At 48.5% G+C, this 28,000-nt stretch overlaps 1 protein-coding gene across 6 annotated transcripts in view; it reads right to left on the bottom strand.

The window, feature by feature from the left end:
• Nucleotides 1-28,000, bottom strand: part of rgs20 (regulator of G protein signaling 20) — a 507,528-nt gene that overhangs the window by 177,086 nt on the left and 302,442 nt on the right. For 5 of the 6 annotated variants that reach the window (XM_085992934.1, XM_085992927.1, XM_085992929.1 and 2 more), the window contains one exon: nucleotides 15,333-15,481. In XM_085992934.1, coding sequence (XP_085849060.1) covers nucleotides 15,333-15,478 — 146 coding nt within the window. In that variant the 5' untranslated portion in view covers nucleotides 15,479-15,481. Of the gene's footprint in view, nucleotides 1-15,332; nucleotides 15,482-28,000 lie in introns of those variants that run through there. The other variant, XM_085992932.1, reaches the window with a different exon arrangement.

Below are 28,000 nucleotides of genomic sequence, written 5' to 3'. Positions count from 1 at the left end.
CGCCATTCAATGAGATCATGGCTGATCCAATTACTCCACATTCCCACCTGCCCCCGATAACTTTTCATCCCCTTGCTTACCAAGATTCTATCTACCTCTGCCTTAAAAATATTCAAAGACTCCGCTTCCACCGCTCTCTGAGAAGAGAGTTCCAAAGACTCATGACCCTCTGTGAGAAAATATTTCTTCTCATCTCTGTCTTAAATGGGCGACCCCTTATTTTTAAACAGTGACCCCTAGTTCTAGATTCTCCCACAACAAGAAACATCCTCTCCACATCCACCCTGCCAAGACCCCTCAGGATCTTATATGTTTCAATCAAGTCACCTCTTATTCTTCTAAACTCCAGCGGATACAAGCCTAGCCTGTCCAACCTTTCCTCATAAGACAACCCGCCCATTCCAGGTATTAGTCTGGTAAACCTTCTCTGAACTGCCTCCAAAGATGTGCAGGAGTAGGGTAGGGAAGGCAGAGTGATGTGGATGTGATGAGTGGCACAGCAGGGTAAGGTTGAGTATGGCTTGGCAGTAATGTTTCATGATCTGCTCAGATCATTGAAAGGTTTGCGCCACTGCAGCCTGGTCCTCCTGACGACATCCCTGCTTGTGCCCTCCTGTACAATGTGCAACCAGGCTGCATTGATCTCCTGGGGAGGTCTCGTCCACCCATGGGAAGGAAAGAGGACCTCCCTGCGTGCTGTGACTCCCTCTATAAGCATATGGAGGGAGTAATGGGAGAGCTTGGGTGCAGATGTGTACCTTTGTGCAGTGCTTGCCAGTGTTTTCTGCACCTCAATGTAGAACACTGACAGCACAACTTTCAAAATCAATTTGCGCATGGTCCCTTTAAGGAAACCGACTGATGATGCGTCATCAAATGACGTCATCAGACCCGCTTCCTTCAATTGGCCGAGAAATGCGCTGGGCAGGCTTAACAAGCCCAATCAATGTAAAATCATTCTACAGAGCAGGCTGGAGCCAGCAGCAGGGTCAGGGCCCACCACCGACGTTGAACGCTCCGGACCAGCCGAGGTAGGGGAAATCACAGCCAGAGTGTCTGTCTGCCTCTATGTCTGCCTGCCTCTCTCCCTCAGCCTCTCAGTATCTGCCTGTCTCTCTCTCCCTCAGTTTCTGTCTGCCTCTTGCTGTCAATATCAGTGTCTGTCTGCCTTTATCCGCAGTCTCAGCCTGAAACTCAAGAGGAGTAACCAAACACAGCAATGTGGTGATAACAGGTAGGATTTTTAAAAAGTTTTTTGTAAAGCATTTTAAGATGCAGTAATATAGTTTTTGCAAAGAGCTGTACCCTGTTAGAGATTAAATAAAGCCACTAATGAGGTTTATAAACCAACTGTGAATCTATATTGGTTTATGTCTGAAAAAAATAGCAACTCATGGGCCTAGAAATTCAGTGGCCTGCGCCACCAGTTTGCGCCCAAAGAGGGCACTAAGTGGCTTTTGCGCCACTGGCCACACCTACCGCGATATTTAGCGGGGCGCTAATGGCGGCATTAGCCTGTAGCGCTGCGCCGCCACCGATGACGTCATCGGTGTGCACAGTGCCCCACTATCGCCCCGCTGGCCATATTTGGTCGCGCCCGCCTCCTCAGCGCCGGCCGCAAATAGCGACCGATACACAGGGGCCTACCTGTGGCGGTAGTGGCGCTAGTTAAGGTGGAGGTGCGGCCGGCCGCTTTTTCGGCACCCGCCTGCCCGCACCTCCGTCCCCGGCCTCCTACACCCCCCCCCCCGCGGCATTGCTGGCTGTTTCCCGAGAGCCCGGCACTTCTCCTTGGTGCCGGGCTCATTTGCCGGCGCTCGCGAGCGGGGATCGCGCTGTTGCAGGCACCTCCCCCTTAACAGTGGGAGGAAGGCCTGCAGTACCGCAGCCTGCCGTGCCGCAGCGGGTGGCGCTGCGGCCCTTAGCGCGCCGAAATTCAGTTTCAGCGCCCCAAGCAGGGCGCGGGAAGCCTCGTTTAGCGGCCCACTTCCATTCGGGGCGCAGAAACTGAATATCCGGATGGCGCAAGTGGCTCCGCACGCAGCGGTAATTCCGGCGCCCAGGCGAGCTTGGCGCCCCAAACTGAATTTTTAGCCCATGATTTCTTACCAAATCTCATGATTTTTTAAGAGTTTGTCTCATGATTTATGAGATGGTGGGTTTGGAATTACTGAATATGTTATCTTCTAAGTTGACCTGCATATCTTATCAAATGAGTATTCATTTCACAATATTTAACTTACCTCAATTAAGCAATTTTACAGTACAAGAGGAATGAAAGATAATTTTCTGCGGTAGATCCACTGTGGTTTTCCATTTAAATTTATATACGCAGCCTCTATTTCAACTTACATTCCTAAAAAGATGAGTCATTCTATGTTTCATATGTTATTGTGTCTATCCAGCGATACAAAAATATTCCTATCTATTACTTCCACTAGCCAATATGAAACATATTTTAATTATGGATATAAAATGTGACTTTATTTTTATTATCCATCACTGATTATTTTTATTAAATTTTCAAAAATGTGCATTCACACACACACACACACATACATACATACATACATACATACATACATAATAAATATATATATATATATATACAAAGCTATTATACATTTTAATTACACAGTGCTTGTTTGAGGATGCATTGGCACAAGTAAAAAAAGGTAATGGAGAAAATAATGAGACTTAAGATAGACAAGTCTCCAGGTCCTGATGGTTTCCATCTCAAGGTATTAAAAGAAAAAGATGAGGAAATTGCAGATGCATTAATTTTCCTAATTTTCCAAAGTAGTCTAGATTCAGGAATTGTCCCTTTTGGATTGGAAAATTGCAAATGTCACTCCATTATTTAAGAAGGGATGTGGGCGTATCTTCACCACACAGACTGCAGTGGTTCAAGAAGGTGGCTCACCACCACCTTCTCAAGGGCAATTAGGAATGGGCAATAAATGCTGGCCTTGCCAGTGATGCCCACATCCCAGGAATGAATAAAAAAAAACAGGGTAACTGCAGACCTGTTGGTTTAACATCAATTGTGGGGAATTTATTGGAATCTATTATCAGATATGGAGTTACTGAACACTTAGCACAAGTATTAACTGATCAAAGAGAGTCAGCATGGATTTGTGAAGAGTTCTGACTAATCTCATTGAAATTTTGTGCAGGCCACTAGTATGGTGAGTAGGTGAGTGTCTATGAATGTTTTCTACATGGACTTCCAGAAGGCATTTACTAAGGTTCCACACAAGAGAGTGCATGGAATTGGAAGTAACCTTGTGACATGGGTCAGCAATTGGTTGGGTGGTAGGAGATCAAGAATAGGGATAAAGGTAATGTTCTCTGGCAGGATGTGACTCAGGGATCTGTACTGGGGCCTCAGCTTTTTATCAAATATATTAATGACTTGGATGAAGAAATAGAGGCCTAGAAATTCAGTTGGCTGCGCCAGCCATTAGCGCCTTAGGAGGAGCAGATCTCGAGCGCTAGGCGCTTAGCGCCCGGGCGCAGCGCGATCTGCGCCTCGCCTCAACTTCAGTAGACATTTAGCGCCGGCGCAAAGTCTTTGCGCGTGCTCAGCTGCGCGCGCAGATCATGACGTCATTTCGTCGTGCAACGCCCTTTGTGCGCCCGGAACCGGAACTTCACTCGCGCCGCCCCATTGTGCGCCGGGCGGCCCTAACAACTGTGAAGTGGAATGGTACACAGCCGAGGCGGGCCGCGGGGAGCACAAATTAAAGGGCACTTACCCTGCACTATAAAGGGCAGCCATTTTGCAGCATTCACTCTTGTGCAACGGATTTTTGGAGAGAGACCAAGGAAGAGAGCTTACTGCTTTGGCCCAACACTAGGACAGGTCTTTTTGGCTTCAGGCCAGAGCTTTGCAATTATCTTTGCCTTCATTGAGATCTCAGTGTTTGCCAGCATATTATGGGGGCTGCATTGGGTGCCAACGCTGAGTTTCAGCCTTATGTCAGAAGGGCTTACAGACGCCGTGAGAGAGTGGCAGCCCTGGCTAGATGCAGAGGGGGCAACAGGTGTCGCCAAGTGAGGCCTTACCCACCCAGGGTATACCGCCAGCATTTCTCCTATCTCAACATGTCTGCCGCGCAGTGTGTTAGGAGGCTGCGATTCAGAAGGGAGGTGGTTGCAGATATCTGCCAGCTGCTTCACAGAGATCTGCGTCCACAGCTGATGCGCAGGACGTCTCTGTCGGTGGCAGTGAAGGTGACGGTGGCTCTCAACTTCTATGCCACCGGCTCCTTCCAATCCGCTGCTGGGGACATCGCTAACATCTCCCAGTTCGCCGTGCATTGCTGCATCCGCCAGGTGACCAATGCCCTTTTCAGAAGGAGACGTCAATTCATCTCCTTCCCCATGACCCTGGACAAGCAGCAGCAGCGTGCAGTGGGATTTGCAAGAATAGCGGGCTTCCCCATGGTGCAGGGCGCCATTGACTGCACGCATGTGGCTTTGCGGGCACCTCTGGAGCATGCCGAGGATTACCGCAACCGGAAGGGCTACCATTCCCTCAACGTACAGCTGGTGTGTGACCACAGGCAGCGCATCCTAGCTGTCAATGCCCGCTTTCCAGGCAGCAGCCACGATGCCTTTATCCTGCGACAGACAACTGTGGCTGACATGTTCCAGGCACAGCCTCACCCAAGAGGATGGCTTATCGGGGACAAAGGCTATCCTTTGTGTACCTGGCTCATGACCCCGCTCTGCGCGCCCACGACCCCTGCTGAAGAGGCATACAACGAGAGCCATCAAGCGACCAGGAACCTCATCGAACAAACAATCGGCGTCCTGAAGCAACGGTTCCGCTGTTTGGATCGCTCCGGGGGAGCCCTCCAATATTCGCAGGAGCGAGTCTCCCAATTCGTCGTCGTTTGCTGCATGCTGCACAACCTGGCTATCCGCAGGACTCAGGCACTGCCACCTCATGTTGGACCACCACCTCAGGAGGAGGAGCAGGAGGAGCATGAGGAGGAGGAGGACGAGGAGTACCAGCCCAGGAGGGAGGCAGAAGGTCCAAGGGCTGCCCGTCGGCGGCTTATTGAACGTCACTTCTAGGCCCCCTGTCAGGGAATGGCTTGTGCCAATGAAAGAACATGATTGCAGCCGCTGCGCAAGCCCTCAGCCGGTTAAGGCAACAAACACTTCAAAGATCAAACATGGACAATGTGAATAAATAAAATGGTTTATTGTACAAACTCAGGGCCCTTCCCACATGAAAACCAAGAACACACGAAACCCCCAAAAAACACTCACACACATGAGTCACTCCCACAACCTGGGGAGGATTAACAAAAGATGTAAACAAAAATGGCCTCATCCTCGGCCTTCAAAAAACAACCATTCCAAAAAACACAACATTTGGACACACCCTCTACTTTGTGTCCCGCGAGGGCGATGCCTTCTGCAAACTTTGCCGGCCCCTGGACGCCCTGCTGCTCCTCCTCAAAGTGAGGCCAGTGGCTGCTGCAAGGCTGGGGGAAGGCTCCTGAGGGGCACATGTCGTGACGGCAGATGCCCTTGGGGGTCGGCCTAGACGAGGTCTTGCCCTCGAGGGGCCGGCTGGTGAATGCTGCAGCTGTGGCTGGCCAGCATCAGTCGCTGCAGCAGCTCGTGGCAGCTCCACTGGGGGAGTGGCAGTGGCGGCTGGAGGAATGGGGGCAAGCTGGTGGATGGCAGGCGCTCATTGGTCGCCTGAGACACTGGCACTCGCCCGGGCCAGCACTGCAGCATGCGCAGCAATCTGCCAAGGGACAGACCGCTGTGCTGCTGCAGCGCACCGGGTGCCCTGGCGATGCCGGGCTGACACAGCGAGTGTGGCAGCAGTGAGTGCCCGTGTTGCCCTGTTCTGTGACCGCATCAGAGCAGCCAGTGACTGCACGGCACCACTGATCACCTGGCCAGTCGCTGCCAGAGAGGCCCCGAATTCGGTGACACTCCGAGACAGGGACTCGATGGCCTCAGGCATCCATCCCACTACCCCCATGAGCTTCATGTGCTGGCGCTCCGAGTCCGCGGACATGTCCTCGAGGCGACGCATCTCCTCGGCGTTGACCGTCTCCGGACTGGAGGCCGGACTCTCCCTCTGGGGAGAAGGCCGCCGAGCTGGCCGACCCTTCCTGCGTTGCTGGACGCCGCTGGGCCCAGCAATTGGACTCCCCTCCGACCCTTCCCCCCCCTCTGGGGAGAAGGCCGCTGAGCTTCCACCCCCTCCCGCGTTTCTGCAGGCCGCTGGTCCCAGGAGCTACACTCCCCTCCGACACTTCCCCCACGCTCCCCTCCAGGGAAGACGTCTCCCCTACAGTGGCATGGCTTGCCGCGGCTGAGGGTTCCCCTGATGGGTCGCCTTCCTCTTGCTCCTCCTCCTCCTCCTCTTCTGAGGGGCTGTCACTGGCAACTTCAGGGACCTCCTCCTCACCATCTGAAAGCAGGAAGGCACAAGAGTAGCTTTAGAGTGAGGAGAGGGCATCAGCGAGGGATGCATGAGTGGTGGCATTCAGCGCATTGGTCGGACAGTGGCAAAGGATGTAGATCTGATGCGCAAGTGGGACGAGAGAGGTCCAAAAGGTGATGTCCTTACCATTGGTGCCCAGAACAGGGTCGGCATTTCCAGATGCAACGGGGCCAATCACCCGGGCACCCATGATGCGCTCCACGTGCTGTTGCAGCTCGGTGAGCGGCTGGATCTGGGGTCCGCCTCCCCCGGTCACAGTCCGGCTCCTCTTATTATTGGCCAGCTTGGCCTGCAAGAGAAAGGACGGCCTCTAAGTACAGTGTGTAGCCCTGATCTTGTGTGCACTGCCTCCCATGGTGGAATAGCCTGGCCAGTGTGTTAAGTGCACAATGTGCAATTGATGTTCATGACTGTCCCATAGCTGCTGCATGAGGGCTGGCCATTAGGGCTTTCAGGTCCCTTTGCCCTTAATGTGAGGTGCACATGCAAGGATGAGGAGGACACTGGAAAGGGTACTCACCCTGACAATCCTGGCGAGGTCATTTAGCTTTTTGCGGCATTGTACAGAGCTCCTGGGGACCTCACTGTTGGATGTCACCCTGGTGGCGACATGCCTCCAGGCTCTCCGGTAGACGCGGGCCGGCGGCTTCCTCCCATTGTCTGGGAACAAAATATGGCGTCTCTTCTCCACAGCGCTAACCAGCACCCTCAGATCATGCTCTGAGAAGCACTGCGCTCGTTCACAGGCCTTCTCCATACTTTGAGGCGCTATTTGGGTCCAGCAGCAGTGTTCAGGCCTAGCTGGAGGGCTCCAGTGTCCAGGGCGTGGCAGCAGACCAAGTCGACCCTTCCCCCTTAAGAGCTGGCCGGCGCCAGGGTGTCTGCTGTCAATCAAGAAATGGCCGCACCTGCGCTGCGCCCGGCCTCGGCGGTATCGCTCAGCACCTCCGGCTTAGCGCCTAAAGAGAGCCGTGCATCGCCAGTTTTAGCGCTCGAGCAAACTCTTAAGGCGAAGCTAATGAATATCGGCGATGTGGCCTCGAATTTGCGCCGGGCGCAAACTTTAGCGGCCGCCTGACTTTACCGCCCCAAAAGTGGCTATAATGAATTTCTAGGCCAGGGAGTTTTATATCCAAGTTTGCGGATGGCACTAAATTAGGAGACACAATGGCCTAGAAATTGGGTATAGCCCCGCTTGAGGCGTTAGAACTGGCGATGCGCAAAGTTTATAGCCAGACGAAACTTATCGCCGCCTGGCGCGATATTTGGTTGCATCGCCCCCAAAGGGGATTGAGGCGCTAAATCAGCCGTTGCACGGTACTCTTAAGGCGCAAAAGGTCAGGTGCTACTCAATATCGACGCGGACGGGCGCAGCGCAGGTGAACTCAATTACGGGAAAGCACGAGACCTCCAGGCGCCGGCCGGCTCTTAAAGGGGTGGGTCAGTCAGTCTGAGCTTCAACACCCAACGCCCTGTAGGCCTCAGATTCGGCGCTCACCCTTGTCTGGCGGTACAAACTTGTTCATCATGGAGAAGGTTAGACAGAGAGCAGAGCGCTTCAGCACTGAGGCCCTGGACCACTTGATGGCTGCAGTTGAACACCGTCGAGAGGTCCTGTATCCGGATAATGGCAAGAGGCCAAATCAGAAGGCTTACCGACGATCTTGGAGGGAGGTTGCTGTGAGGGTCAACTCCAGCAGCATGGCGACCAGGACCCCTGTTCAGTGCAGGAAGAAATTCAACGACCTCACACGGATCGTTAGGGTGAGTGATGGTTTACCAAACTTGTGCTTCCCTGCATCTGCAGCTGACTTCGGCCACCCTGTTGCCATGATGCCCCAATGGCCATCTGTCAGCAAGCACCCATGGCCCTTTCTGGCCACACACATGGACAGATGTCTCAAGGCCTCCTGTAAGGGCTCTTGCACCATGGGGGGCATGCGATGAGGTCTCGAGGCCTCATGTAAGGGCTCTTGCACCATGGGGGGCATGCGATGAGGTCTCACGGCATCATGTTACAGAACTTTCCCTTATTTCCCCTGCAGTCCAAGCTGGCGATGATTCGGAAGGAGCAGCGTCGAACCGGTGGCGGACCTCCACAAGTGGTCACTCTCACGGATCTGGAGGAGAGAGTGCACCAGATACTTGGAGGACGTCTGTCTGGTCCTGTGACCACTGCATCTGCCGACCCCATTACCGACAGCGAGGGTAAGACTCTCAGCTTTTTCACCTGTTGCCTTCCACTTGGTCCCCCCGCCAGCATGCATCCTCAGTGTGCAGCCATGTCAGAGCTTTGCCGCAATCTGGCATGCCTTTCAGCAAAGCTGTCCTTTTGCTAAAGCCACTCTTCCACCTCCCACTTTCAGATGAAGCAGCACCAACTCGGGCTCAACGTGCTGAAGCTGCCAGTGCCAGTGCCACCGGAGGCGAGGACCAGGAGGAATCCAGACCAGCCGTTGCAGAATCTGGGGAGCTGACACATCTACAGACTAGGGATAGTAGTCCCCTGGAGGGGAGGGGGGGGCTCTGAGGATGAACCAGTTGCCAGACCAAGCGGCATGCAGCCACGCACGGGGGATAGGCAAGTGCAGGCACCGTCTCCCCGCAGGGCAAGGCAGGTCGTTATGACTGCTGCACAGAGTGCAGATGAGGTCCGTCGCCTGGCTGAGATGAGCAAACAGGCCCGGCTCAGACACACGGAGCTGATGGCTGCAGTGGAGAAGATGCCTGAGTCAATAGATTCATTGGCTAGGAGTATGTTGGACTTCGGGGCAACAATGGAGAGGACTCTGCAGGGCTTTGGGGCAACAATGGAGAGGACTCTCCAGGTGTTCAGGGAAACAATGGACAGGTCTATCCATGGCTTCGGGGCAACAATGGACAGGACTATCCAGGGCTTCGGCCCAACAATGGAGAGGACTGTCCACGGCTTTGAGTCGGCTATGGAAAGGACTGTTCAGGGCTTCGGACAATCCCTGGAAAGGTCTGTGCAGGGCTTGTCCGAGGCAGTGGAGCGGTCGGCACCTGGCTTGTCCGAAGCTATGGGAAGAACTGTCCAGGCCTTCTCCGAAGCACTGGCACCTGGCACAGGTCCTCACTGTTGCCACGCAGTCACTTGCTGGGCTCCTCCACAGCCAGATTGACGCAACGCGATCTCTCACTGCAGCCACCCTCTCTGCATCAGACAGGATCACCCCGGGCCCTTCCACTCCCGTACAAGGCCAGGAATCAGTGGAGCATGCGATTGTGGCGGATGAGCCGAGCCGCTCCCCTCAGATAGCCAGTGTGTCATCCGACCATGGTGCAGGTGTCCTCTCTCGGCAGGAGACCATTGCACATGCCAGCGCTGGGACGCCTGCATTGCAGCTGCCACCACCTGCAGGCCACACTGCTTCCAGCCATGGTCACAGCAAGCATCCTGCGTTCGCACCCTCCAAGCCCAGAGGTCGGCCAGGCCGTCCCTCAGGTGCTTCTGCACTTCCAGACAGTCAGGAGGCGTCCCCCAGCCTTGAGCCCGCCACTGGGGTCCAATTACGGAGGAGCAGCAGGGAGGGAAGGGGCCGGGCGCGAAAGAGAAGTCGTTCTCCCTCAAGGGGCCAGTTGTAGAGGGAGGTGCTGAGACGTTTGTTTGTCCAAATTCAAGGACACCCTCACCTGCTGTGATATTTGCAGAAGGTTGGTTGAGTTTTGCGGCTTTGCCGAACAGTTCACAGTTTTTTTTAAAGTTATGGTTTCTGCTGACATGACGTTGTTTAGCTGCAATGAAAGACTTTTGTGCCAATAAACAGAAGTTTCTGTGTGGCATGGTGCATGTGACTACTTTCAGTGATGCTGGCATTCAGAGGCCCTGAACCATCCAAAGTGCGCATGAGTTAAGACTCTCATCATTCCGCCACAGGGGTGTCGACAGCAGTCCAGAGGAGCCTCTGACGTATGGACCTTCCACTTTCAGCAGCCCTTCCATCTTCCTCCTCCTCCTCCTCCTCCTCCTCATATTCCTCCTCCTCCGCCTGCTTGTGCAGGGTTCGAGGGAAGGTTATGAATTGACGCGTTCACCTATAAAGGGCATCTGTCACTTGCCGGATGCAACAGTGGACTGCAGCCTGAGTGGCAGTCGCATTGTCCCCAATGGCTGACTGAAAGGATCCGTTGGCATAAAAATGGAGGCCATCAGTCAGTTTAGCCATCACGGACAGAGAGGTTCTGCAGCGTTCATGCGGCTGCAGATCCTGACCAAGCAGGTGGCACAGATCAGTAACAATGTCCCTCCAGATTCAGAGCCTTTCCAAACACTGCTCCTCCGACATGTCAAGGCTTGTCACCTGCTGCCTGAAGACCCTCGCAGCATCCCATCAGATTGGCCGACCTCCATTGCCCCTCCTCCTTCTGGCCAATCCCGGCCCTCTCTCCCGCCGTCTCTCTGCCCCTTCACAGTGTTGGGTGATGAGGCCATGGCCCTCCAAACAATCTCCCATTCCGATGCCAGTTGGTCAAAAAGCTTTTAGGTGTAGTGCTGCAAGTGCATCGGACAGGGTTGAAGGTCCCAAGTACTGTAAAGCTTAATTCCCAGAACTCCGCTCTACATTAGCTCGCCAACTCTCTGTAGCAGCGATCGCAATGAGCAGGCCAAGTGGCAGAAGATTCTGCACTAGAGCTGTCCCCTTTAAATAGCGCCCCCCTACTCCGAGAAGGGCCTGTTAGCCCTCCCTCGAACTGTCACTAATGGCGCTGGGCGCCACCCAATATGCGCTCAGGTGCTCCTAAAAGGCGTTGCACACTGAAATGACGTCATGAGCCGCTTGCGCTCGCGGGCGCGCGCAAACACTTTGCACAGGCGCTAAATGTATAGTCAATATCTGAGTTGGCGCTATCTTCATAGCGTCCGCCCCAACATAGGGCTTCGCCCCAATTCTAGGTCTCTTTAGGCGCTCAGCGCCGGCGCTACCAACCCAATTTCTAGGCCAGTATGTTATGTAGATGGGAGCAGGAAGTTACAGAAGGACATATACAGACTAAGTGAGTGGGCAAAACTATGTCATATGGAGTTCAGTGTGGGGAAGTGTGAGGTCATCCCCTTTGGATCTGAGAAAGACAAATCAGAATATTTTCTTAATGCTGAGAGAATAGGAGCTGTGAAGGAGCAAATGGATTTAGGTACCCCTGTACAGAATGACATGAATCTTGTCATTCATGTGGAAATGACTTATGAAATGATACTGGGCGGCCTGCTGATGGCGCTGTCCAGGGAGAGTATAAATACTTGGGCATGGGCCCAGCTTGCTCAGGACATTCTTTAACAGGAACTAGTGAAGGACACAACTAGGTCTCCATGTTGAAAAACAGTTGATTAAAGCCTTGTTTAATACTCAGGCCAAGTGCCTAGTAGTTTTCTTACGTCACAGAGATTACTAAAAGCTAGTTCTCAAGTACAAAAAATAATCACAAAGGCTAATGGAATGTTGGTCTTTATCTCAAGGGGGTTGGAATTCAAAAATGAGGAAGTGATGCTTCAGACATACAGAGCCTGGGTCAAACACCATCAGTACTATATTTAATTTTGGGTACCGAACTTCAGGAAAGATATATTGGCTTTGGAGGGGGTACAGTGCAGGTTCAGTAGAATGATACCCTGAGCCTTAAAGGGTTCAATTATGAGGACAGGTTGCATAAACTTGCCTTGAGCGTAGAAGATTGAGGGGGTGATCTAATCAAGGTTTTTAAAATGATAAAGGGATTTGATAGAGTAGATACAGAGAAAGTATTTCCTCTGTTTGGAGAATCCAGAACAAGAGAGCAGAATCTTAAAATTAGAGCTTATTTGCAGAGTCCTGTTCTTTTTTTCCTGTGTCCCTACCAGGAACATGGCATGATTGTACTTTTAATGGGATTAAAGGGTGGAATCTTCTTGTTTGGTTTGGTTAAGACTGAGATAAGGAGGAATTTATTCACTGAGGTTTGTGAATCTTTAGAATTCTCTGCCCCAAAGGGCTGTGGATGCTCAGTTGTTGAGTATATTCAAGGCTGAGATAGATAGATTTTTGGACTCCTTGGGAATCAAGGGATATGGAGATCGGGCGGGAAAGTGGAGTTGAGGTCGAAGATCAGCTGTGATCTTATTGAATGGCAGAGCAGGCTCGAAGGGCCGTATGGCCTACTCCTGCTCCTAATTCTTATGTTCTTGTTTCTGGTGGGTTTTTTGGTCTGGGTGTGGGGGGAACAGCGGTCCTGCACACAAGTGATCATGTCTATTGGGGTTGTTGTCCTTCATAGTCAGTGGATAGGTTGCTGTGCTGGGGGAGGGGTGTTTGTGTTGAATGGGTCCAAACTCCTTTGGTGTTTTTTCAAAGGCCAAGCCTCACTCATTCTGAATGGAACATGTCCAATATGTGTTCTAGCTTGTTTGTTGTGGGGAGGGCTGGACTGCTCCACAAAGGTTGGGATGTACCTTTTGCAGCCAGTAGTGAGAGTTATACTAGCCTGCTCAGTGGGTAGGTCTTGTAAGCACTAAGCTGGGTCCTCTGGAATTGCAAGACTGGTCATGGTCCTTGTGGTCTCTCAGACCATTATCCAGAATGAATCAATGAAGGGGCATGCCTGCAGCCCCTCCAGGAGTTGTCTGGTATAAGGGATGACATTTGTAGAGTTTGTGTGGAATGCATTATGTGCAATGTATGATTTTCAGTTGATCTTCATGCATCTTGCTGCAGGTGGCTGTGTTGACTGCCATTCCTCCTTGCTTAATGGACATCGTCGATCTCATTCCCAGCTTACTCTCAGGCTACCTGGCCTAACTTTGGTCATGGTGGTGAAGTATGGTGCACAGGGTGGAGCTGTCTTTTCAGAGACTGTTGAGGAATAAAGGAATTCACCTGACATGAATCTTCCTATGAATTCCCCATTGTGCCAGATTGGAGAGAGGACAAAGCCAATTTGAATCTTCAGGAGAGCACGTGTTTTGCTCCAGACTGAGAGGATCGCAATTACTATGGGGTGTTTCTGGCTCCCTGTTAGTCTTTTCTGAGAATGTTTGAATGGTAAGCTTTGCGGGGGTGAGGGTTGGTAGGGTGGATGTGGTCTCATTTCCAGCCATTGGTTTTGCTGAGAGGCCGGGGACTAGATCACAATCACTTGGATCTGGGCTGCTCAGTAAAGGTGTTAATCCTTGCGAGGTCGGGTCACCCTCTTGTTTTGGAACTGAAAACAATTGAGACATATTTGCTGTCTCTGGCCCATAGGAATTTAGAGATGCATATGTCCATTCCAGGAATTGTTGGGCTGGTATGTTTATAAACAGCGGCCTAGAAATTCAGTGCCCTTAGCACCGATTTTGCGGCGCTAGAGGGCCTAGCGCTGCAATTGGCGCCGGTTCCTAAATTGCCTGGGGCCCTTCCGCGGCGGTAGACCGGTAGCGCTGCGCCGGCACCGATGACGTCATCGGTGTGCGCAGCGTCCCGGTTGCCGTGGTAACCCGGCCCCAAGCCGAAATTCAGTTGCGGCCGCCTCGCCAGTGGCAGCCGCAACTAAGACTCCGGCAAACGAGTGCTGCCGGAGTCTGCGCCGGCGCTTTAAGGAGGCGCGGCGGCCGGCCGCTTTCCCGCCGGCCGCCTGCCCGCAGCTCCCTCCCCGGACTTCTCCCCCCCGCCGGAACAGATGCAAGCCCGGCACTTGTCCGAGGTGCCGGGCTCATTTTTGAGGAGATTTGCGCGGGCCGCGGCCGGGTGCAGGCAGCTCCTCCTTAACGGAAGGAGGAAGCCTGCACTTCCCCAGCCTGCCGCACCGCATCGGGTGCCGCAGCGCCGGAATTGCGGCGCGAAACGGCAGTTAGCGCCCTTTTCCAGGCGCTAAGACCCTTCAGTAGCGCCGGCAGCCGTTTGGGCGCGGCGCCACTGAATTTTTGGCGCGCGCAGGGGACTTAGCGCCGGCACTAATTTCCGGCGCTAAAGCCCTGGCTAAGCCAAAACCCAATTTCTAGGCCAGCATCTTTAATAGGTAAAGGGGATCAGGAAGATATTCATCTTTGTTGTGTTTACCATACCCGAGAGTGAAATGAGCAGGTTATTCATCCAGTTAGATGGATCTATATGATGATTCGGAGGGGTGAGAAAGTTCCTTTTGTACAGGGTGGTAAGTTTCAGTGTAACAAGCACACCAAGATATTTAAAGTCAGACCCTGCCCTGCAAGCAGTAGGACTCCTCTATTTGTGTGGAGATGTTTTGCATGAGGGGCACACCTTTTTGGATATGAGTTTTTGAGTTTGTAGCTGGGGTGAAGAGTTACCTAAATTCTTTGGTAATTTGAAAGATGCTGTAGGGTGAGGGGGTTGGTTGCATTACATATAACAGTGTGTCATCAGCATACAAGGACATTTCACATTCTGCCTCTCCTGTATGTACTCCATGGATGCTTGGGTTAACCCGATCATATGTCACCAGGGATTCTATGACCAGGGCATAGAGGAGAAGAGACAGTGGCATCCCTGTCTGGTCTTTTGGTGCAATGGGAAAGTTTAAAACAAATTATAGTCCTGTCTTCTGTACTTTGAGTATTTCAGTAGCCAACTGTTAGAAACAAATAAATAGAAGACCTATCTGCACTTTGTTTCCTGACTGATTCTGGTGTAGTTCGACAGTGGGATCCCACAGGACTGTGCTGTAATCTATTTACCTCTCAGACTAATGAAACACAAAGTGCTTTTTAATTAAAAGAATAATGATACATATTTTGTTTAAGCACTGGTTTCATGGGGAGCCTGACAGCTGATGCCTACAGTTGTGTGAGTGTAGATCAGTGCGCTGGTATTTACCTTCCAGCCACTCTCCAGAGTTGAAGAAAATAGACAGAAAGACATACCATGAGCAGCTGCAGCAGCAGCACCAGCAGAAGCAGCAGGCATTTGAGCCACGGTTCCCAGCACCCTGCTGTGGCTGCGCAGAGTCCGGCATCTCCTGCTGTACCGATGTCTGCCGCTTACGCATCTCCATCCGCTCCGATCCCATGGGCTGTGGAGAAAGCAAGACGTGAAAAGAAAAGGCTTTAAAGAGAGGAAACAGCACAGCTGAAGACTAATAACACATACTTATTCCTGAATAACCAATGACTTGCAACAAAATAGAAAAAGCTGGAAACTGAGGCTTGTGATGTAAAAATAATCTACTTTACCTCTATGTTCTCCTTTTTGTAATCTCTTTAGCTGTTAATCTTAGGAGTGTCACTATTTTAGATTTAAAACTGTAATCTACCTTGATGCAAATCATTCGTATAAACACATCTTTATTTGTTTAAATGAGTATAAAATATTTGACACTTTATAATCATAAATCTTTTCCTAATGTTTCCTCAATGTTGACAACCCTGTTAAGCTGAGCAAACATTTGTATTATCTTTCTTCAGAAGACAACACATGTGAACCTGAAAGTGATGATCAGCAAATGACTGTATGAGAACTGCATCTAAAGACCAGGTTGTATGGTGCTGGTTCTTCCATCTGGGCTGGCAGGCTGGCACAACACATGGGTAAACCTGTCCTTTGCCCCAGCTGCAGCCTCCACTGGTGCCTAAAGCCAGCTCTGCTCTTTATAGGCATATGCCACCCAATAATGCCCAATATTTTGGTTCATAAAACACCCAACAAAATACCACAAGCTTACTTTCTGAACAGTACGGAGGTACAAATGGAATAACGTTGAATAAGTAATTACAAGTATTTAGTAACTTCCTTCTATTTGGTCCTTTCCTGTTAGGAACATAGGAACAGGAATAGGCCATTTAACCCCTCGAGCCTGTTCCGCCATTCAGTAAGATCATGACTGATCTGTGACCTAACTCCATATATCTGCCTTTGGCCCATATCCCTCAATACCTTTGATTAACAAAGATCTATCAATCTCAGATTTAAAATTAACAATTGATCTAGCATCAATTGCCGTTTGCAGAAGAGAGTTCCAAACTTCTACTACCCTTTGTGTGTAGAAGTGTTTCCTAACTTCGCTCCTGAAAGGCCTGGCTCTAATTTTTAGACTATGTTCCCTAGTCCTAGACTCCCCAACCAGCAGAAATAGTTTCTCTCTATCCACCCTATCAGATCCCCTTAATATCTTGAAAACTGATCAAATCACCACTTAACCTTTTACTTTAATGGAATACAACCCTAGTTTGTATAATCTCTCCTCGTAATTTAACCCTTGGAGTCCAGTCATCCTTCTGGTAAATCTACCCTGCACTCCCTTCTAAGGTGTGGTGCCCAGAACTGCTCACAGTACCCCAGGTGTGGTCTAACCAGGGCTTTGTGCAGTTACATAGATACATAGATACATAGAAGATAGGAGCAGGAGTAGGCCATTCGGCCCTTCGTGCCTGCTCCGCCATTCGATGAGATCATGGCTGATCCTTTAATTCAGTATCCCGTCCCCGCCTTCTCTCCGTAACCCTTAACCCCTTTTGCCCGTAGAAATATATCTAATTCCCTCTTAAATATATTTAATGAGCTGGCGTACACTGCCCTCTGTGGCAATGAGTTCCACAGGTTCACCACTCTCTGAGTGAAGAAATTCCCCCTCATCTCTGTCCTAAATGGTTTAGCCCTTATCCTTAAATTATGTCCTCTAGTTCTGTTCTCACCCGCCAAGGGAAACATTCCTTCTGCATCCAGTCTGTCTAGACCTGTCAGAATTTTATACACTTCTATGAGGTCCCCTCTCAATCTTCTAAACTCCAGTGTGTACATCCCTAAACTACATAGTCTCTCCTCATAGGTCATTCCCGCCATTCCTGGTATCAGCCTGGTGAATCGCCGCTGCACCCCCTCCATGGCAAGAACATCCTTCCTCAGATGAGGCGACCAAAACTGTACACAGTACTCGAGGTGTGGTCTCACCAGTGCCCTGTACAGCTGCAGCAAGGTATCCCTGTTCCTGTATTCTAACCCTTTTGCTATGAAGGCCAGCATACCGTTTGCCTTCTTGACCGCCTGTTGCACCTGCATGCTCGCCTTCAGTGACTGGTGTACAAGAACACCCAGGTCTCTCTGTACTTCCCCCTCTCCCAATCTATTGCCATTTAAATAATAATTTGCCCTCCCGTTCCTGCACCCAAGGTGGATAACTTCGCACTTGTCCACATTATAGTGCATCTGCCATTTATCCGCCCAATCGCCCAGTCTGTCCAAATCGCTCTGGAGCTTCCTGGTCTCTTCCTCTGAGCCCACCCCCCCTCCTAGTTTAGTGTCGTCTGCAAATTTGGAAATGCTGCATCCGACTCCCTGATCCAGGTCATTAATGTAAATTGTGAACAGCTGGGGGCCCAGGACAGATCCCTGTGGTACCCCACTTGTTACTGCCTGCCATTCAGAAAATGAGCCGTTTATTCCAACTCTCTGTTTTCTATCTGACAGCCAGTTCCCTATCCACGCCAAAACTTTCCCCTTTATCCCATGAGCCTCAATTTTCCATGCTAATCTTTTATGTGGGACCTTATCGAAGGCCTTTTGGAAGTCCAGGTACACCACATCTACTGGCTCTCCCCCATCTATTCTACCAGTTACTCCCTCAAAAAATTCCAATAGATTAGTCAAGCACGATTTACCCTTTGTAAATCCATGTTGACTCTGTCCTATCCTGTCCCCATTTGCTAAGTGCTCCGCTATTTCATCCTTAATGATGGACTCCAGCATTTTGCCCACAACTGATGTAAGGCTTACAGGTCTGTAATTACCTGCTTTTTCCCTACCCCCCTTTTTGAATAGTGGGGTAACGTTAGCTACCCTCCAATCCATCGGCACTGTTCCCGAGTCTAATGAATTCTGAAAAATCATCCTTAGTGCATCCGCTATCTCTAGGGCCACCTCCTTCAGTACCCTAGGATGCATGTTATCAGGCCCTGGGGATTTGTCCACCTTCAATCCCTTTAGCTTCCTTAACACCATATCCTTAGAGATATTGATTTGCGTCAGTTCCTCCTTTGCCAATGTCCCTATTTTTCCCGATATCCCAGGGAGGTTTTTTGTGTCTTCCTTCGTAAAGACTGACCCAAAGTATGCATTTAGTTGATCTGCCATTTCCTTATTTCCCATTATATATTCCCCCGTATCTGACTGCAATGGACCAACTTTGGTTTTCACCAGTCTTTTCCTTTTGATATACTTATAAAAGCTTTTGGAGTTAGTTTTTATATTTTCCGCCAGCTTGTTTTCGTAAGCTATTTTGCCCCTCTTGATTATGCCCTTTGCCCTCCTTTGCTCTATCTTAAACTGTTCCCAATCTTCCGCTCTGGCGCTTTTTTTGGCTATTTTATACGCCCTATCTTTGGATTTTATGCTGTCTCTAATTTCCCCTGTTATCCACGGTTGAGTCACCTTTTTAGATTTCCTTTTATGCCAGATTGGTATAAACAATTTTTGCAATTTTGTCATTCTATCTTTAAATGTTTGCCATTGTTTATCTACCTCCAGTCCTCCCAGGAACGTTGTCCAATCAGACCTACTCAGTTCCCGTCTCATGGCATCATAATTCCCCTTGTTTAAATTCAGGACCTTAGTCTCTGAGTCAATTTCTTCGCTCTCCATTTCGAGTGAGAAATCGATCATGTTATGATCGCTCTGACCCAAGGGTCCCCGTACAACAAGATTACTGATTAGTCCCTTCTCATTGCACAGTACCCAGTCCAATATAGCCTGTTCCCGAGTTGGTTCCTCGACATATTGATCCAGATAACCATCCCTCAAACACTCAAGGAATTCCTCCTCCTCATTATTTTTACTGATTAGGCTAGTCCAATCTATATGTAAGTTAAAGTCACCTATGATGACAGCTGTGCTCTTATTGCACGCTTCTCTAATTTCCCTCGTGATGCCCTCCCTAACCTCTATTTTACTATTTGGAGGCCTATATACCACTCCTATTAATGTTTTTCGCCCCTCGCTATTTCTTAGCTCCACCCATATAGATTCTGTATTAACTGAGTTAATATCCTTCCTTTCAATTGCATTTATCCCCTCTTTTTGTTGTTGTAGAAGTTGTAGTATAACTTCTGCCTCCTTGTATTCTTGTCCTCTAGATATAAAGGCCAGCAAACTTGGATATGTGGCTTTCTAGCCCATCATCTAAGTCGTTAATAAATACAGTGATTAGCTGAGGTCCCAACAAAGACCACTAGTCACATTCTGCCAATTACAGTATCTGCCCATTATCCCTACTGCCTGTCTCCTGCCGCTCAGCTAATTTCCTAATTAGGTCAATAATTTGCCTGCAATCCCATGATCTTCAACTTTAGCAAACAATCTCTTATGAGGGAATTTATCAAATGCCTTCATCAAATGCCTTTGGGAAGTCCATATAAATAACATCCATAGGCATTCCCCTGTCCACTACTTTAGTCACCGCTTCAAAAAGTTCAATCAGGTTCATCAGGCATGACCTACCCTTTACAAATCCATGTGGGCTCTCTCTGATCAGCTGAACATTTTCAAGGTGTTCAGTCACCCTGTCCTTAATTATAGACTCCAGTAATTTCCCGACAACAGATGTTAGGCTAACTGGTCTATAATTCCCTGGTTTCCCTCTCTCACCTTTCTTAAATAGCGGAGTGACCTGTGCAATTTTCCAATCGAAAGGAACGGTCCTCGAATCGAGAGAACCTTGGAAGATTATAGTTAGGGCATCTGCAATGTGCTCACCTACTTCCTTTAAAATCCTGGGATGGAAACCATATGGTCTTGTGGAGTTATCACTCTTTAGTGCCATTATTTTCTTCATTACTGTTATTTTGCTTACGTTAATTTTGGTGAGTCCCTGTCCCTGATTCAATATTAGTTCCTTTGGGATGTCTGGCATGCTATCCTCTTCCTCTACAGTGAATACTGATGCAAAGTAATTATTCAACATGTTCACCATTTCCTTATTTTCATTGACAATAGCACCGTTATCAGTTTTCAATGGGCCCACATTGCACCCGACCACTATCTTTTTCCTAATATAATTGTAAAAAATATTTGTGTTGATTTTGATATTCCTTGCAAGTTTCTTTTCATACTCCCTTTTTGCAGCTCTTACTATCTGTTTTGTCACCTTTTGTTGTTCTTTGTATCTCCCCCAGCTTCCACGATCTGTGCTAGTTTTTGCATTTTATACGCTTTTTCTTTTAGCTTTATGTTGTCCCTTTCCTCTTCAGTCATCCATGGCTGTTTTTTTTGGGCAAGTAGAGCTCTTGCTTAGGGGTATAAACTGATTCTGTATCACATTAAATTATTTTTTTGAACATCTCCCACTGATCTGTCATTTTGCAAATTTAAAAGATTTGCCCAGTTTATTGTGGACAGTCTCTGCCTCATTGCATTGAAGTCAGCCTTACCTAAATCTAGAATCTTAGGGCAAAATATTCAGGTGTTTTACGCCACCCATTACCGGCATCATTTTGTGAAAAAATGGTGGCCGCTGCTCTTCAGGTCCTGTGTTATCCGCCATTTTCTGAAGGCCGGCAGCACTGCCTGTCAAAGCGATGGCCATGCAAATGTAAATTAGTGAGAGGGTGACGTCAGTTGGAGTGCAACTCTGACTTAACGTCACCTCAACGAACTTGGACCTTTGCGCTGAGTTCAGTGCTGGGTCCTAAGCTCAGCATGCAAAACCAGCATTCAGCAGACTGACAGAGGCGCTGTAGAGAACCTCTTAAAGGGACACACACATCTTTCAGGTAAGTTTTCATTTAAGCTTTTGGACTGGATTTTTAAATTTTTTTATTGAAGTAGTGGCTTGCTGCAATACATGTTAAAAGTTTTTTAAGTGTGCAGGGAGTGCTGCTGGAAGCTTGAAGTCCTCGGATGGTAAAGGAAGGCCTCTGAGAAGACAGAAAGTGCTGTAACTACTCAGCAGGTCAGACAGCACCCGTCGAGAGAGAAACAGAGTTCACATCTCAGGTTGAGATGCTGCCTGGCTTGCTGAGTATTTCCAGCATTTTATGCTGTAATTTCAGATTTGCAGCATCCGTTCACAGAGGGAAGAGGAAGACGCAGAAGAGGAAGAAACAGAAGAGGAAGAAGCAGATGAGGAGGAAGCAGAAGGAAGGATGCAACCCAGACAGCCCCTTTCTAGTCAGGATACCCGGGGTGGAATCATCCACCTGCGGTACCAGTGAACACAACCCCAATTCCTCTTTCAACATTTGTCTGTGTCTCTATATTTTTTATTATTATGCTTCTTCCTATCATCCCATGCTAATATTACTTCAGTCATTTAACCATCCTGTGTTTTCCTTTCAAGCACTTTACAAGTTATTTTCTCTCTTACAGGTGCATGTTTTCCCTCTCCCCTTCATTTTGTTCTGTTCCTTTTAAATACTGATCATATGTAATTTTTTTCCTATTCTGATGAAGGGGGGTTACATCTAAAATATTAACTTAAATAAAAACGGAAAATGATGGAGATACTCAGCAGGTCAGGCAGCATCTATGAAGAAAGAAACAGAGTTAACGTTTCTAGTCGATGATCTTTTGTCAGAACTGGAAAAAAGCAGGAAATGGAACAGAATTTTAAGCAAGTGTAGCAGCTGGGAAAGGGGGGAGGGGATGAAAGAACAAAAGGGAAGGTCTGTGATAGGATAGAAGGCAGGAGAGGTTAAGAGACATTAAGAGATATTCAAGGCAAAAGGAGATGGTAATGGGACAGATTAAGAAACAAAAGATGGCTCTAGATGAAGTGTAAATTGCACTGGCAGAATGAAAGACAGCTGCCATGTGGGAGAGAAGAAAAGAAAGCACAAACAAAAAAAAAGTGTGGGAAAAAATATATATGATAGGGGCCGAGGTTATGATCTGAAATTGTTGAACTCAATGTTAAGTCCAGAAGGCTGTAAAGTGCCTAATCGAAAGATGAGGTGCTGTTCCTCGAGCTTACGCTGAGCTTCAGTGGAACAGTGCAAGAGGCCGAGGACGGTGAGGTCTGAGTGGGAGTGGAGCAGAGAATTAAAGTGACAGGCGACCAGAAGCTCGGGGTCCCCCTTACGAACTGAATGGAGGTGTTCCGCAAAGTGGTCACCTAATCTGCGTTTGGTCTCCCCAATGTAAAGGAGACCGCATCATTAGCAGTGAATACAGTATACTAAATTGCAAGAAGTACAAGTAAATCGCTGTTTCACCTGGAAGGGGTGTTTGGGGCCCTGGACAGGGGGAAGGGGGGAGGTATAAGGGCATGTGTTGCATCTCCTGTGCTTGCACGGGAAGGTGACAGGCGAAGAGGAAGGGGTGTTGGGGGTGATAGAGGAGTGGACCAGGGTGTCGCGGAGGGAGCGGTCCCTTCGGAATGCTGAAAGGGGAGGTGAGGGGAAGATGTGTTTGGTGGTGGGATCACGCTGGAGGTGGCGGAAATGGCGGAGGATGATCCGTTGAATGTGGAGGCTGGTATAACTTGTTCTGTTCTCTCCACAGATACGTACTCACCTACTGAGTGTTTCCAGCATTTTCTGTCTTGTTTCAGATTTCCAGCACTTTCTGTTTTTTGCCTTTTATTTATATTATTCTATATAGAAGATGCACAGTAGGGATCCGTGGAATACTGATCTTACTCAGAGTGCGAGAAAGACGTCACAGGTGAGTTACAAAGATTTCACTCCTTAAAACAGATTCACCATTCCTTTAAATACCTTAACAAGGATGGAAGAGGAATTCTTCACCATTTAAGTTTCAACTGCAAAAATTGAAATCATGGCTTCTGCATTGTGCAACTAAACGGCATAATTTTAATTTAAAATACGTGTGTTTTCAAACAGTATTTAATGTTTTGGCATTAATCGCTTTTGCTTTAAGATTTCTATCTAACAGCAGTGCCAAATAAGAATGATAGAAGGAGCAATGGGTGGTACATCTTTGTTACTAACACTGCCCTTTCCTACCTCTTAGTACTGGATTTAAATCCAACCCACACAGATGGGAGCTGAAGGTCGTCTCTCCATTTGCTTTAAAAGGTTTTAACTGAGGGATGAAAGTACCTGGGAATGAAAAGAATTTTCCACGTGCATCTAGTGACAGCACCTGCCGCTCTATGGCCAGTTATAGCAAAAGACACTTATAATACATAATATGCAAGTTTGTGTCATTGAACTCAGTAAACTTGCGTCTACAGTCCAAAAGGACTCTCCGATTTAATACTTCACTGAAAAACTGGTTACATCCTTTTGTCTGTGGGATATATATATTGCACAGAGGAATTTATTTTCCCTTGTTATAGCCCACAACCTAGCTCAGAGTCAGAATGGAGGCAGAGTGGTCAACATCTAGGAAAGGCGGCCACAATTTTCTCATCGGTGTCGGGATGGGGGCGGGTCAGCTGGTTTCCAGGTTCCAGTCCCGCCCCCAGCTGCCTCCGCTCTGCAGACGTGATTTTCCCTTGATTGGCCTTGGTAAGCCCGCCCCTGCGGGCTTACCGGCCAATTAACAAGAAGCGGATCTGATGACGTCATTTGATGACACGTCATCTGCTGGTTTCCTTAAAGAGACCATGCTCAATTTTATTTTGACAGTTGATTTTTCAGTGTTTGACAGCATTGATGTGCTGAAAACACTGACAATCACTGTACAAAGGTAAACTCTTGCAACCAGGCTCTCCAATGACTCCCTCCATATGCTTATGGAGGGAGTCACAGTATGCAGGGAAGTTCTCTTCCCTTCCAAGGGCGGAAGAGACCTCCCCAGGACACCAACTTACCTTGAACCTCCGCCCAACCCTTCCTATCTACTTTATCACTTCTCCATCTCACTAGCCACCCCTCACACTCACCCTCATTCTACTGCAAGTATACCAACTAACAACACACAAGGGTGGGCACTTGAGAGGTTTAGCCAATGTCCATGTGAAGTTTCTGGTAATGTGTCGTCATACAATGAAATCTCTTTTTCAAAAAGTGCCCCTTATTGGACAGATCTGAGCGCACCTTGAGAAGTGTTTTACTGAGTTCCAGTGATTGTTCAGTCATAACTCTGCCCCCCACCCTGCGCGCCCCCACCCCGCCCGCTATAGTGATGTGTGTGCATGGAATGGCTTGGACATCAAAGGGATGCTTCACGGTGCTGGTGTGGGATGGTGTCAACCTGGCGCATCATGTGGCAGCCAGGGTTTACAACATCAAGTGAAGAAAGTCTGGCCATGGTGATGCCATCGTTGGCTTCCCGGCCAGCAATTTTGTCAGGGCTGATGCCCTGTCTCCAGTGCAGCATCAGGTGATGGCGGAGAAGGTTGATGATGAGGTTGGTGATGTTGGTGTTGGGGATGATTATGGAATAATTCGGAGGTCCAAGGTCTGATTGTTTCATTGGCTCTGATGTTGCTGGAATAGATGGCAGCTGCAGGTGAGATGACGGAAGCGATCTGTCCCTGGTGAGAGAGGTTCTCCCAATGAGGTGGCACTGGACATACAGTTGGATTTAAAAACTTGTAAGCTAAAGAAATCTGTATATATATTAAAAATGCAGTACCCAACATTTTCTTTGCTCTGAAATTCACCATATGACACCACTTCTGTAGCTGTCATCTTTTCACAAACATCAGTCCAGACTCACAATATGCCACACTTACCTGGCGTGTTGTCTGGATGTCGTAAAACCCGACCCAGAAGCTGGAAAATCAAAAAAGACCCTGAAAACTGCTCACAAGTACCTGTTAATAGGCAGTTAATTGCTTTTAATCCATTTCCCGCCGCTAGGTGTTGGGTCCATTCGCAAATCGGGGATCCGACACTTGGGAAGGTTGTGTGGAGGCGGGATGACGGCGGGTGCGGAACCCACAGTCAATCAAAACGACTTTAACCTCTGACCCACCTCCAAACCCGTCCTCTGGGTGCCGGCCGTACGTGTGAGAAATATAATGAAAAATGAGAGACACAGATTGCAAACCCATTTAAATATGTGGCCCTTGACATTTTGCTGTAGGTTACTAATGAGCTGCTCTGAATCTCCTCTCTCTGCTAGTTTATTCAAACCTATTTATTTATTTGAAATCCCTTTAGTAAAATGGAGGTGAGAGGAATTCCAGATAACTGCAATCACACACTAGTATTACAGCATGATTTCACAGTCAAGGATTTTTTTCTATTTAGGAGTGACATACATCAAAATAGGTTGTATGCTCAAACCAAAATAAGTGATTGATACTTCTACTGAGTGATACTTTGTAGATTCATTTTTAAGATATGGCAATTGAAATGTTTTTCCATTGCCAGTGTGATGTAAGGAAAGCTGTGTGTTATACATATTATAACTGTCTTCAGAGTGAATGTTATCACAAGATGCGTGTACCAAGGCAGCATTTGGCACCCTCTTTGGGAGTCCAATGTGACTGACTAGCAATGCAAATTCAAGGAATGGTGTGAAGTTGCAGTACTCATGTCGTAGATACCCACTAAACCCGACAGAAAGAGTTAAGTAATATGTAAAATTTTCACAGTGTGATAAGTTTTACATACTGCCAAGCAACATCTCTGGCACTGAAAATTAACTTTTAGAAATGTGGTGTCTCATTCTTTCAGATTTTAATTATTGTTGGAGATATAAAAAAATATACTTTTTAACTTTTTCTTTCTGTCTCTTTCATCTCTCTCTCTTAATCTCATCTTTCTTTCCCTCTTTATTTTGCTTTCTGTACAGAGGTTTTGTCAGGACCAGGCAGCTCCAAACCACATTTCAGCTTTGGTCCAAATATGTACCAAAGAGCTGAAGTCCAGAAGTGAGGTGAGAGTGACTGCCCTTGATATCAAGGCCACATTTGACCGAGTGTGGCATCAAGGAGTCCTAGTAAAACTGAAGTAAATGGGAATGAGGAGAAAACTCCCCATTGGCTGGAGTCATACCCAGCACAAAGGAAGATGGTTGTGGTTGTTGGATGTCAATCACCTCAGCCCTAGGACATCACTGCAGGAATTCCTTAGGGCAGTGTCCTAGGCCCAACCATCTTCAGCTGCTTCATCAATAATCTTCACTTCATCATAAGGTCAGAAGTGGGGATGTTCGTTGATGATTGGACAGAGTTCAGTTCCATTCACAACTCCTCAGATAACGAAGCAGTCTGTGCCTGCATATAGCAAGACCTGGACAACATTCAGGCTTGGGCTGAAAAGTGGGAAGTAACATTTGTGCAACACAAGTGCCAGGCAATGACCATCTCCAACAAGAGAGAGTCTAACCACCTCCCCTTGACATTCAACGGCACCATTGTCAAATCCCCCACCATCAACATCCTGGGGGTCACCATTGACCAGAACTATCTGGACCAGCCATACTGTGCTACAAGAGCAGGTCAGAGGCTAGGTATTCTGTAGCGAGTGACTCAACTACTGAGTCGTCAGGAGGAGCATACCCCTGTGGCATGCTCCTCCTGCACTATGTGGGAAATCAGGGACACTTCCTGTGTCCCTGACGACCATGTGTGCGGGAAGTGTATCCAGCTGCAGCTACTGGCAGACCGCATTGCGGCGCTGGAGCTGTGAATGGATACATACTGGAGCATTCGCGATGCTGAGGACATCGTGGATATCACGTTTAATCAGTTGGTCACATCGCAGGTAAAGGCTGCACAGGCAGGAAGGGAATGGGTGACCGCCAGGCAGAGTAGTAGGCGCAGGCAGGTAGTGTAGGGGTCCCCTGTGGCCATCCCCCTCTCAAACAGATATACCGCTTTGGATATTGTTGGGGAGGATGGCTTATCGGGGGAAGGAAGCAGCAACCAACTTCCTGGCACCATGGGTGGTTCTGCTGCACGGGACGGGAGGAAAAAGAGTGGGAGAGCTATATTGATAGGGAATTCTATTGTAAGGGGAATAGATAGGTGTTTCTGCGGCCACAAACGAGACTCCAGGATGGTATGTTGCCTCCCTGGTGCAAGGGTCAAGGATGTCTTGGAGTGGCTGCAGGGCATTCTGGAGGGGGAGGGTGAACAGCCAGTTGTTGTGGTGCATATAGGTACAGGTAGACTATCCTTTATCCGAAAACCTCGGGACCAGCCGTGTTTCGGTTTTAGGAAAATTTCAGTTTTCGGAAGGTGCGCGAAAACACTTCGGTTTTCAGAGGTAATTCGGTTTTCGGGAGTGCGGATAAAGGATACACTATCCCTTATCCAAAAATAACGACTATAAATACTGTAGTTGCAGGGATAAATACTGTAGTACAGTTTATTTGTAAGGAAAACATTCAGTAAAACTTCAAACATGTACAGGTACAAACTAAGCTAAATACCTGTACATAAACATGCAATAAAGGTACATTACATCTGGCTTGAGGATCTTGGAGAAGATGGTACATCAGTGTTGTCATCATTGTCATCAGGTTGGAGTTGGACATCTGAAGATGGGCCAGGAACAGGATTCTCAAGTGATGAAGCAGCATTACATCTGGCTTGAGGATCTTGGAGAAGAGGATACATCAGTGTTGTCATCATTGTCATCAGGTTGGAGTTGGACATCTGAAGATGGGCCAGGAACAGGATTCTCAAGTGATGAAGCATGACTACGACAGACGGCCTTTTTAAAGACTTCTTCCAGTGTCA

Source organism: Somniosus microcephalus, chromosome 7 (genome assembly GCF_052327205.1).
Source record: "Somniosus microcephalus isolate GS21.2 chromosome 7, FLI_Smic_1.0, whole genome shotgun sequence".
Lineage (NCBI taxonomy): Eukaryota > Metazoa > Chordata > Chondrichthyes > Squaliformes > Somniosidae > Somniosus > Somniosus microcephalus.
Note: the sequence above shows the minus strand (reverse complement) of the source record. Positions and strands in the feature narration are given on the sequence as shown.